The sequence below is a fragment of the Macrosteles quadrilineatus genome, unplaced genomic scaffold, assembly GCF_028750875.1.
Source record: "Macrosteles quadrilineatus isolate MER2022 unplaced genomic scaffold, UCM_ALF_1.0 Scaffold_3__2_contigs__length_128488019, whole genome shotgun sequence".
NCBI lineage: Eukaryota > Metazoa > Arthropoda > Insecta > Hemiptera > Cicadellidae > Macrosteles > Macrosteles quadrilineatus.
In genome coordinates this window covers 46,865,994-46,878,787 of record NW_026542596.1, presented here as the reverse complement: position 1 = coordinate 46,878,787, position 12,794 = coordinate 46,865,994, and the positions used below count along the sequence as shown (strand labels likewise).

The following is a 12,794-nucleotide window of genomic DNA, read 5'->3' as shown; positions in this document are numbered from 1 at the left end:
CATAATAATGTTATGATTCGCCACTTGAATAATTTTGTGAACAAAGGACATTTAGAGCAGAGAATAAAAAGGCAATACGTAAATTTTATACAAAACCATTTACTTATATTCATTTTAAAACTAACAGACATAAGAAAACTTTGAAACAATAATTCTAAACTACAATTTATCTTGTACAACGGTAGTGAAAAAGTAAATACAGATATACTTTCTATATGTATGGTTGAAATTTCACAACATTCCAAGCAAGATTATTTTTTATGAAATGTGCTTGAAGATGGGTACTGCATCTCCCAACAAAATGCCATTAGAAGATCGAGCCTCTGACAATAGTGGAAAAAATAAACTGCTTGGAACCCTAATAGACAGGCATATTAGAAATGTCTATAAAGCATAACACAAATTTGACAAACAGCTAGGTAAGATAGGAAAATAACAAAACTAAAGACTTAAATATACAAGGAAAAAAATCTATTCTAAAAATTACGATTTCAATATTTACATTACATTCATGTATTATAGTTTTTTTTAAATAACTGTGAAAGGTAAGAAAAGAATTCACATACCTCTTTTACTGTTTGAAAAACAAGAGGTAACAAAAAAGTACCCACATACATACACACATATTAAAAAATTTTATTGTAAATAATTAAAAACATATTGTATTTGTACTATTAAAAATTGAGATTTTGAGTTTTTTTTTTAGATTTTGTTAGGGTGTAAAAAATCATAAACAAAAATAATAGTATGGTATAGTAATACTGCATACAGCAGGTAATAGCTTTATTATAGGAGATCTAGATTGACAGACAAAGTAAAGGCAACTATGGAGTGGATTGAAAGGAACCTTTCATCTGACTGATTAACTAAATCTGTTTGTCATACTGGACTAAACATTTAGCTTTATTCCACATACTCTAGTGACAGAAATATGTAAAAGACGCGTTCTGTTTCACTTGAAGGAAAAATTGAGTTCATTTTTAACTATTGTAATTATTTTTAACCTTATTTTAAACCCTCAAATTTGACCAATATTTGGTAAAGTATTACTAATATAGGGGTGTGCGAGTAGTAAAGTCGAGTTTAGAATAAAAAACTCATTTCAAGCTTTTTAGAGTCAAGTTTTTTAATAGCAAAGTTACACACATGATTGCTTCATAATATAAAAATAAAACTCCCCAAAATGATTAGACCTGGTACTTTAAACAATATTCAAAATTAAGCTTACATCGTACTTTAGTTTAAAATAAAAATACTTATTACTCAACACACTATACAATTTAGCCATACATGTGGTTAAAGCAATTTTTTACAAAAAATACTGGGATGGTGAGCCTATATTAAAAAAATCTATTAATACCTTTCCTCTCAGATTTAAAAACTTTATTTAAGTATGTTTTAAGGTAAGTTGACAGTAAGAGTTAGCGTTGATTCTGCTGTAACTGTTAAAATAACAGATTTTGATTTTGAATACTGCGTTTAGAGAGCTTCCAGAAAACTCACGATAAAAGCTTGATACATCAGTTTTCATGAAAAGCTTTTGAGTCGAGCTCTGGAAAACTCGCTCGAAAATACACATCAAGAATACTCACACACCCCTAAGCAGAGAGTTTATAATAATAATTTTACTCAAATCTTATCATGAGTAGTCTCCTCAACCTTTATTGATAAGTTTTTTGTAATGATTTGAAGTAGTACAAGCATAAAAAGTCTACAACAATGTTTTAGTACATCTGTGTGTACAAACTTAACCAAGATTCTGTACAAATATAAACTTCTGGTGTATTAAAGTAAAGCCAAGTGAATAATTAGGATTTTTTAAATGGATATAGTTGAGATAGTTTCATCCCTCATAAACTACTTTTTAAACAAGTACTATATTAAGAAAAAATATTGGTGTTATGTTTTGTAAGCTTACTGTGCATCTATTAGCCCATATAGTCTTATTTTCTGAGATTAGCAAGTTATATCTTGAAAATGTAAGGTAGACGTAATTCTCATCCCAAAGTCTCCGTTTGCACCGTTACAAGGACTTGAGGGGTAAACGGTAGACAAAAGGTGTATGGGAATGAGGAGTTGACAAACTGGGTGGTAATCTATCTATTTTCAACAGATTCCAAATATAAATGTCAGAATGTGAGTTGAGCTAGCTTGCCTGATATTGTATAAACACAATCAAAGGTCACAGAGCCTAACACTGGTGTTATGACCTTGTTGGGTATCTATTAGCCCGCGACTCAAGAAAACAGCTAAGGTTTATCCATTTTTAACGACCAAACCGCCACTTGGCTTTGCTTTGAACATAAAATATAAATTTGTTTGATAAAACATAACTATTGAATATATTTACAGCTTTAGTGTTATTCTCTGATCAATACTAATTTATACCAATCTTCTACTTGATTGTGGCTTGAACAGGTTTAAAATACACTGATAATTTACAAAGTGTGTTGAATCTGAACCGTCTAACACCTCATATCGCAGACAATACAATATAATACTAGACACTAACCACTGACTGACTTCTTGACACACACTCACTCCACTCACTCCGCTGCAGATGCTGACTGTTAAGTTTTAATTCCTCTGTACAAAATCAGTCTGTCGCTACTCGCTATCCAACCTGAAAAGTATAAGAGAATAGGTGTTATAAAAATAGGCCATCAGTTTAGTTGACTTGAAGGCCCAAGCTAACGAGAGTCGAGCCAAACAGAGCGCATATACCTGAAATAGCAGAGAGCATTTATAAAGTGCAATATAAAGTTGATGATTCGTCGTGGTCGTAGGTGATGTTCATGGTTTTGCCGTGATCGTGGGAGACATTATTGCTGTGACAGCCAAAGAAAATTAAAATTTTGCCGTGACGGTGTTCAATATTTAGCTGGGACTGCCAAAAATGTTCTTCATTTAACAATGACCGTGGAAAATAATCTTGATTTTGCTTTGACAACACAAGAAATTTACGATTTCACCATGACCGCAGACAATTTTTTAAAAGTGCACAAATTTGGAATGTTGCTGGGAATGAAATTCTTTCAAAATTCCTCATAACTCTACAATAAAATGGCACTTCAGGTTTCCTCCGTGAAATATCAAAATTCCCACATAATTCCAGGTGTTTTACCGGTGCAAAAAAACGTCTGTATAATTTTATATTACGTACGTATAAATTAATTCCTGGTTTTCCCAGAATTACTGGTCTGTGAACACTCTGAGATTTAGTTAATTCATAAGTGGTTTGACAAAGCAAGAGTGTTGATTCTAATCATACATTATTACATAGTCAGATGAAACAGGTTTGATAGCGGAGAACGTTACTCTACTGTGAGCTCAATGATGACTTACACAAGATCTAACGATGATAGCCTCCGCCCCAGCCTCCTCTGTGAGACCATCTGTCCCCACCCCGGGGGTAAGGTGAGCCACCTCGGCCGCCTGACCACCTGTCCTGGTACCTGTCTCTGTTCCATCCACCTCGGTCGCGGTCACCAGACCTCCTAGAGTCCTGGGGATATCTGTTGCGGTCTCCCGAGGACGAATGGTGTGATCGAGAACCTGTACAGAAGGTAATAATTAAAACCACTACAGTAAACCTTCGATAGTTTGACATGGGCTGAGCTATTTTGTCAAGTGATATTTAATGGTTACTATTGTAATGTAAGCTGACTTAAACATTAATTTGTCATTTATTGTTGACTTGAGAACTAATGAACAGTGAAATTGTTAAGCTTTTTAGTATTTAATAAGTTTGGGTGATTTCTATATACTGTAAGACTTGTGTTTTTACTTTCCTGTATATTAAACTCTATTTACTCCCTTTAATTCGACATCCCTTAAGTCCACAAAGTGTCGAACTATCGAGGTTCTACTGTACCTAACCGGTGATGGACTTGCCCACTTTTATTTTGGGTAATATAGCTCAGGAAAGGATGCTAATTGAGCTAAGCTATTCACCCCTGCTTTTGTTTTCCACATACAAATTCTGAATGGCTGAAGCGATCCGCACAAAATGTAGCACAGTCATAGTAATCAATTATAGAAATGTATAAATCTGAAATGAAGCAAATCGGACAACAGGGCTTTCTCCTACGAATTAAAATTTTAAGAAATTTAAAATTGGCCTTGTGTGTTGATTAGTCGTTGTGACAGTTTTTGCAAGAAAAGAAGAATTAATTAAAAGGTAAACAAAAGAGTCATCAGATATAATTGAAAAACAAGCCATTTATACAGGCAGATTACAAATTTGGAACCAAAGTAAATAACAGCCGGATTAATATCGTTGAGAATAATAAACAACAAAATAGATAACCAATATTATGCACCATTGACTTTAGATGCTACCAGTAGACATCCCATTTATGTGAACCAAATGTTCCATTGACTTTAGATGCTGCAAGTTGACATCCCATTTCTGTGAACCAGATGTGCCAAAGAATTTGGATACATCAAGTAGACATTCAATTATATTTGTTAACTTTGGATACTGCAAGTATACACCCCATTCACTTGAACTAGATATACCATTGACTTTGGGTACTGCAAGTAGAAATAACATTCATGTGAACGTGAACCAGATGTGCCATTGACTTTGGAAAACATCAAGTAGACATTCCATTTTTTTCAATCAGATGTGCCATTCACTTTCAATACTGCAAGTGCATTCCCGACTTGTGTGATCTAAATGTAACATTGATTTGGAAATTGCAAGAAGACGTCCCTTTAATTTAAACCAGATGTAGCATTGATTTTGTAATGAAAGTACACATCTATCAAGACAGAAACAGATGTAGTATTGACTTTGGATAGTGCAAGTACACTTCCGACTGGCGTGAGCCATGTAAAACATTGGCTGTGGGTACAGCAAGTGGACATCCCATTTATATAAACCAGGTGTAGCATTAGCATTAGCTGTGGATACAGCAAGTAGACATCCCAATTTATTTGAACCCGAGCTTTTTGAGAACAATCATATCTTGGTTAAATTTCTCAAAATTATCGGATTAATATGCATTGCTTGCTCAGCTTGCCGAAAACTGCATTGTACATCTAGTGATTAAATTAATTATATAAATTGTGTTATGCCTTTAAAATGTACTAAGTATTATGATGTAAAGTATCGTACGTTACGAAAATCCGGAACTTTCGTGCTCGCACGGTAAAACACCACTTACCGGGCTAGTAACGTAATCTCATCTTACTAATATTATAAATCTGAATGTTCGTGAGTTTGTGTGTGTGTTGCTCAATCACACAGTAACTACTGGACGGATTGGGCTGAAATTTGGCATGATGATAGCTAACATTCCTGATTAACATATAGGCCTATTCTTATCTCAAAATTCCTTTCGGACTTCGCCCTAGTGGCTCTGCAGTTTTCCATGTTAACCTTATGAGTATTCATATTTAAAAGGAATTAAAGAATTTAGTGAGCTGTTTCAACTTTACAAGTTGGTTCTATAATATGCAATAGCATTAAAAAGTTATAGGTTTCCCAACAGGGTGCAGCACTCTTTATTATTTTGATTTTGCATATATGACAACAGCTAATTTGAACTAAGCAGAAACAAAAAGCTGTGATACGCAATGAGAACTATCAAAGTAGGATTGTTTACAGTTATGTTAATGTTTTTAATTCAATGAATAATTTGTGATATCGTGCGAATGTTTGATAATTTTTTTCTTTCTATTGTTTAGGTGCAGTGGTACATTATGGCTATGGTATATGTGTTATACTATATCATACCGTAAATTTAAAGAACCAAATTTTATCAAACTGTGTCCTCCCCCATTGCAAAAATGCAAGGCTTGAGCATGACTGCAATAAGCATTTATACTTATATGCCGACCCCGTACTAAGGACTGGTGCTCTGCTAGTATACTATAAATTTGATTTTCTTCAGTCTGCCTAGCAAAGTTCATTTGCTTGTTACCTTTATATGTGACTGGCTTCATCCTTGGCAAGGAAACCTGACAATATATTTACAGAGACATAAGAGAGTGACGATCCAACAATCATTCCTAAAATTTATTTTAATTCTCATCTTTCAAATATCCCCGCCGCAGCAAACCTGCAGACTAAGCGAACTTCCATTTGCCTCATTGGATTTACACTATGTCTCCTTAAAAAATATCCATTTATTCCCTATTTACATAGAATTATTTTAATGAGTACATTGGTTTGCTGCAACAGGGAGGGTAAAAGTGTTTTTTTTTTATGTGAACAGTTTAGTAAGAAATAAAAGCAATTTCTAAATTTGATCAAAATATGTTCACAAACAAGTAAACTACAACCGTTTACTTATTTTCCAGAAGAATAACATAGGAATTTTAATTTTTTTTTTGAATTTTCTCTGTAACCATTAGGCGCAAAACAACGCTTCAATATACTAAGTTATTTGTTTTTAAGCCCTACAAAATGGTTTGGAAAAAAATGTTTAATTTTATGTATTTTGGGTCAAAAATGGGATAAGACCATTTTTTTAGTTTTTACCCCATAAACCCCTGTTTCTATAGTCAGATCATGCTGGTTCGCAAAATTGTTTGAAGGTTTACATGTTTATACCAAATTTCATCAGAATCGGATTTTTTCTGCTCGAGTTATCGTGCTTACGTACATATATATGTATATGAACCATATTACAAAAATTGTAGTGATTAGGGCTACTATTTTGATATACAAATATATTAATTACTGTTGAAACAAGTTGTTGTTCAATAAAATGAATTTTAAAAAGGGTACTTAGTTTTTAATAATGTATGAATTTGAACGGATGGTGTTTTTGGCGTCTAGGGACCTAAAAACGACAAAGTAAATCAGTCCCGGGTCCAGGTCTTATCATGAGTACTACAGTAATAGCTTATTCTCTATATGGGAAACTGACTAAAATGTTGAGAAAATTTTTTTGTAAAAATCACCCATACCCATAATTACTCCTGAAACGTTGGGTAGCCGCCAAATTAAATGAAGAATCAGTTTTTAAGCCAACAACTTTTAAATTGCTCAAAGATTTATAAAAATATGTGTGAGGAATGTCAGAAGGTATAACTTTGTAACGCACCTATTCTTTATATTTTTTAAAACCGTGTGGTTAATTGGGCTAAGTTCAGAGGATACCGAGGTTGTTATCTTGCTGGGCCAGCCTGATAAACTAAGACAACAACATTCCCTGGACAACTTCCTCACCCCGTCATCCTCACAGCACAATTAAAATCTAGAAAAACTTATTAATTTTAAATAATTGTTATTCTCACTTAGTTTTCATTAAACAAATTTTGTTTCTTATTCAAAAGCTTAGTACCAAGCATTTTAAAACATACAACAATTAATAACTTTGACAAATATTTATTTATTCTATCCACTACTTCCCACAAACTTAAACATTTCCAGCAAATCAGGCTAAGCACAGGCCTTACCCATCTTACCCATGTAGACGTTTTAATTTTAGTTTAACATTATTCAAATAAAATGAAACAAATCCTACCTTTATAGTATCCAAATAGTACATTTATACATGAATTGTGTCAAGTCAACAAATAAACAAATACATTTGGTATATTTGCAGCACTAAATTATTAACCAAATACAACTTTATCCCTAACAACAACTGTACGGTACAACTATTACAACAAATTATTGATTTGAATTACTAGCAACTAATTTATACATGAATTGTGTGAAGTCAACAATTAAACATATACATTTGGCAAATTTGCAGAACTAATTAATCAAGAGCTATATGTATACAACATTTTCTATAACAACTACTATTCAGTACAACTATTACAACAAATTATTGATTTGAATTACTAGCAACTAATTGAACAAATTCCCAACTCTGTAACAGCATTTATCTAACAAAAATTTGAATAAACACATTTTAAATAGATTAAAATCAGTTAAACACTTTATGTTGCTAGGCAGGCTATTATATAATTTTATACTAGAGTAATATGGAGAATGTTCTATCGTAAAAGTGCTAATACTAGGGTATGTACGGCTATTCTTTTGAGTTTTGAAAAGTTAGTTTGGGAAATTGGATAAATTTGACTCTTCTGAGTTGTAATTTGAATTTACCCAGAAGATTACACAATAATTAAAGAGGTGATAGACATATCCATAATAAACCATCATGAGGGTCGATGTGTCAACAGATTTAAATAAAATAATGAACATAAATTGGGGTTTATTTAATTTTTTTATAACTTTGCCATTGTCTGCCAGTGTATTGGTATTGTTATTCTTTCTTTTCTTCCCTTTTGCATTTTTAATTACATAAATTATACATTCAACTAAGTAAGAGAAGTTTATGTTTGTTATAGACAGGAGAAACAAGAAGAAATTTCATAATGGCCTGTTTTGATATATGGGACATAAAATAATTTCATTGCACAAAACACGGGTTCTTACTTGACTTGTAATCGTCAGAATGTGTCCTGGAGTTTCTATCTTCATCCTTCCTTCTTTCTTCTGCTTTATTTTTATGTGTTTTATCTTCTTCTGTGTTTTGTCTTCTTTCTTCATTAACTGACCCATTTTTCAGTCCTTCAGTTTCCCTTTAAAAACAACAAATTTATTTCTGGTGGTTAAAAATTATTAACATTTACTGCACAATAATGAACCAACTATAACATTTTTTAAATTTATTTGATGGTTATTAGGCAGTTTAACTTTCACTGTCATAACCACAAATCATTGTCCACAAATTAGAAAATCTCAAAAGCAAAAATTGTATCAACAGCAGTTTCATCTGGTCATTTGGTTGATTTTTATGGCAATTTCTTTGTAATAGTATACTTAGAAATAAGCTGTCAATTTTTAAAAATCATGCAACAATGTCATTCAAATAGCAACATGCACCAACATGCAATACCTTTGACTCTGGCTGGAAAAATAGCAGAGCTATAATAAATCTCTTTACAATATGAGTCATAATATAACTAAATCAAACATGGCAACTTACATAGTTCTTGATTCAGTTGATTCATTCACTGGCGTTTCTTCTTTTTCCGTTTGCTTGTCCTCATTACTTTTGTCTTCTGCCTCACTCTCCTCTAATTGACTATTGGCTGATTCCTACAACAAGTAAAAAGTGCATTCAACCATCTTTTTTAATAAGCATATTATATTACAACAGAATTCTGATCTTTAATGTTTTGCCTAATCAACTAAAATTTGAGTCAAACCCAGTTATTTTGTTAATTTTAAGAGAAACCTTCAGAAATCACTAGGCTAATATATAAATTCTACATATATTTTACATTTACTTACATTGTGTTTGTGAGTTTAGGTTACTAAGTTGATAAATAGATTGAGAAAAAAAAAATTGTTGCCAGCCTGTAGCTTAGAATGTAAGCTTTAGTCTGGTGTAGGTTGGTACTAAAATTTACCGTAAAATCCCTTCTGGCAATACTTTTGTTCCGGTTCCGGCAATTTCCTCTTTTCAAGCCACTTTACAAAGACACTGGCTACGGATCCAGGCAGTGCTGCTACCTTTGGGTGTTTCAGTGAACTACGTCCACTCTCGGGCTAACGCAGCACAATCACCGCTGCTCTATTTTTATTGGTCAGACTGAAATATTTGAATGCCAATTGCGTTCACCGACTCAGTTGCGCGGCGGGGCTTCGCTCGGACCTCGCCGCCATTGGCGAGCGCCTGTTTGAAGGTATGCCGCACTGAACGTGTTAAAAACACTGAGCTATTAAGCATGTTAATAAAATAAGCAGGTATATTTAAGAGTGACACTTGTGATAACAGGTAAATTTTAAAATTAAAATTTATAGTGCAGTAATACTTAATACAGTGGAACCTCGATAAGAAGACCCCTGATAACAAGTGTTGTTTTCAAATCCCCTTCAATTTATTTTACGCCAAATCACATGTTATTGCAAACCTCAATAAGGAGTCAACCTTGATAACAAGTCTCATTTAATAATCCCCATGAGAGTCTTGTTATGTGGCTGTGTGGTTATCAAGGTTCTACTGTATCGTACCAAAAAGTTTAAATTAGGTTGGTAAAGAAAATGTAAGTTTAATAAAAAATAACACTTGTTTAATTAAACTACGGGTTAATGAGGGAGATGTTCTAGGTAATACAAGTAACCAAAAGTATGAAAACTCTAGAGATGTTGAATATTTTACGATCCAAAACGCTATTAGCAGTCATTTGTGACTTGTCGTCTAGCCAAGATGTAGCAATTCACTGTAGTCATTCTGAGCCCCTCCCCCAAACTCAAATCACACACAAATTGGACAGACTGGACAACAACTGATTTTTTAAATGATATTCCAAATAAGCCAATAAATTACCAACAATATTACAGAAACTTTTAAGAAACAATTTTTGTTTTTGTCATTATTATAAGTTGCTACGATAATTTTCTAAGCAAAAATCAAAAACTCTAATACCTTTGGTTGTTTTTCCTTTTCATTACTGCAAACTTCTTTGTTCAAATCTTGTCCCAATACACCATTATCAGTTGGGTCATGAGCTGCAACTGCGCCAACTGATGTATAAGTCGTCTCGCTTAGGTCCTTACTATCTTTTAAATCACAATTTACATCATCAAATTCATTATTATCCATCAAATCTGTATCCTCACTAGCCTCCAAACTAAAAGAATCATCTTTAGACACAGCCTTACCAGAGATAGCTCTATCTGCTTTGGTTTGTTCATCAATGGCTTCACTACTTTCTTGACTTGTCTTTTCCTTATCGTCAACGAGTTCTTCAGATGACGCTTCACTGTTTTCATTATCTTGGCTCTTAGCCTGTTCCCCATTGTCAATGACCTCTTCGTCTGACTCACTGTTTTTATTTTCTTCGAAAGTTTCATGTTTTTTATCGTCAACGTCTTCTTCAACTTTCTCAGATTGATTAACTTCTGCTTCCTTTTTATCATTTGAACACTCTTGATCTGATGTGTTATTCTGGTCATCTTCTGTGGGTTTTTTTATGGTATCGGTTTCTTCGGTTTGTGTTTTAGTATCGGGTTCATCGGTTTCTTCGGTTTGTGTTTTAGTATCGGTTTCATCGGTTTCTTCTGTTTGTGTTTTAGTATCGGGTTCATCAGATTTTTTTTCAACAACTCTTTCATCATTCTTCTCAGAAGGTTCATCTTCATCTTCTTCAGTAGTTACTTTATTGCTGTCAACTGATTCAGACTGTTTCTCATAAGACATGTCCTTATCAAAAGAAGAACTTAGTTCTGTGTCTACCTTCCCACTGTCTGTTTCTTTATCTTCTGTCTTTACTGCTGAATCTTCTTCTTGATTTTCACTCTCGTCTACATCCATTTGTTCCTCTTCAGTTTTCGATTGAGCCTCCTTGTTATCTTCTACCTTACCACTGAGGTCTTCTTTAATTTTATTTTCATTCTTCTCTTCGTTTTTTACATTTTTGTCCTTCCATGTACTTATTTTGGTATCAACACCTTTTTCAATCAAGTTAAGATTTTGGTGAACTGCGTCTGTCATTTGCTTGAGCTTAGTAAAAACATACAATATATCTTCTGTAGATTGAACTGCTTTAGAGCATAACTTCTCACACCGGATCATCATCAACGTGCTTAGTTCTACGACATCTTTAAGAGCTGAATTTATAAATCCAGCTGCTTCAACTACCTCTTTTTTAGCATTTTTTGGTATTTTCAATGCTTTTAAAGATGGTCCATCAATAGACTTGTGCTTTGAAGTTCTGGATTTGGATACTAATCTCTCCGATTTAGATTCTGATTTATCCTCCTTAGATTCTGTATCACTTTCATTTTTATATGATTGTTTCCCTGCAGAAGTACGTGAACTGCGTTTTACAGGAGTTTCAGTAGTTTCCTCGTCATCGTTTTTTACACTTTTAACAGAAGATGAACGATGTGATTTACCGGTTGATTCCGATGGTTTATCTTTCTTACTTTTACTCAAATGTTTCTTTGTTGGACTTTTTTCTGTTTTAGAAGAATTGGACTTTGATTTTTGATGTCTTGACTGGGGGGTTTTTCTCTTTGGGGAAATTTTGGTGTCGCTATCTTCCTCTTCATCTTCCTCTTCATCTTCTTCTTCATCTTCTTCTTCTTTTTCCTCCACTTTCTTATGAGATGTGCGGCTAGGTCTTTTCTTTGACTGGACGTCTAATTCAGAGTTTTTACCTTTCTTGAGTGTTTTGGATGATGCTGATTTTTCATCTACGTCTTCTGTTTCATACTTTTTACTATTACTTTTTCTAGACTTACTTTTGCCAGGTTTACTGTCTTCTTCGTCTGAACTAATCTCAACGATTGCCTTACTTATGTTACGAGATCTTCTACTTGGAGTTGAAGTTACTTGCTTGGTTTCTTCTAAAGAATCAGAACTCTTGTGTCTCTTGGACTCTCTTTGTTTCTCTGGTTTAGGATCATCTTCTACTTCACTAGCTTTACGCTTTCTTGATCTAGCTTCCTAAAAAAATTAAAGAGCATTATTTAAATTATATATTACTATCCTAATCTAATTATATAATTAAGTGTTACCAACAGATTTTTTAGTTCATGGAGAGTTATTCAGTAAAAATAGTGTTTGGAAATAGGATAAATCCTCCAGTGGCAGATCTAGAACAGTCACAAGGGGGTGGGGCGAACCTCTCGGGGGTTCGGGAAAAATTTGTGTTAACTAAGTCTCCAAAATGGCAGTTTTATACCATTTCTTTGTCTAAAGTTAGTGTGACAAATTATTTTACGCAATGTGGATGTATTACACAGTAAAAAAATATATATGTATGCCGAGGGGGGGTGGCCGCCCCCTTCACCCCCCTCTGGATCCGCC

At 33.5% G+C, this 12,794-nt stretch overlaps 1 protein-coding gene across 1 annotated transcript in view; it reads right to left on the bottom strand.

Annotated features, from left to right (window-relative positions):
* Positions 1-79: 79 nt before the first annotated feature.
* Positions 80-12,794, bottom strand: part of LOC128988578 (transcriptional regulator ATRX-like) — a 36,526-nt gene continuing 23,811 nt past the window's right edge. Inside the window, exons 7-11 of the mRNA XM_054409980.1 lie at positions 10,407-12,431; positions 8,961-9,073; positions 8,408-8,553; positions 3,346-3,555; positions 80-2,623 (exon numbers count right to left, since the gene is read on the bottom strand). Of these exons, the coding sequence (XP_054265955.1) occupies positions 3,353-3,555; positions 8,408-8,553; positions 8,961-9,073; positions 10,407-12,431 (2,487 nt within the window). The 3' untranslated portion in view covers positions 80-2,623; positions 3,346-3,352. The remainder of the gene's footprint in view (positions 2,624-3,345; positions 3,556-8,407; positions 8,554-8,960; positions 9,074-10,406; positions 12,432-12,794) is intronic.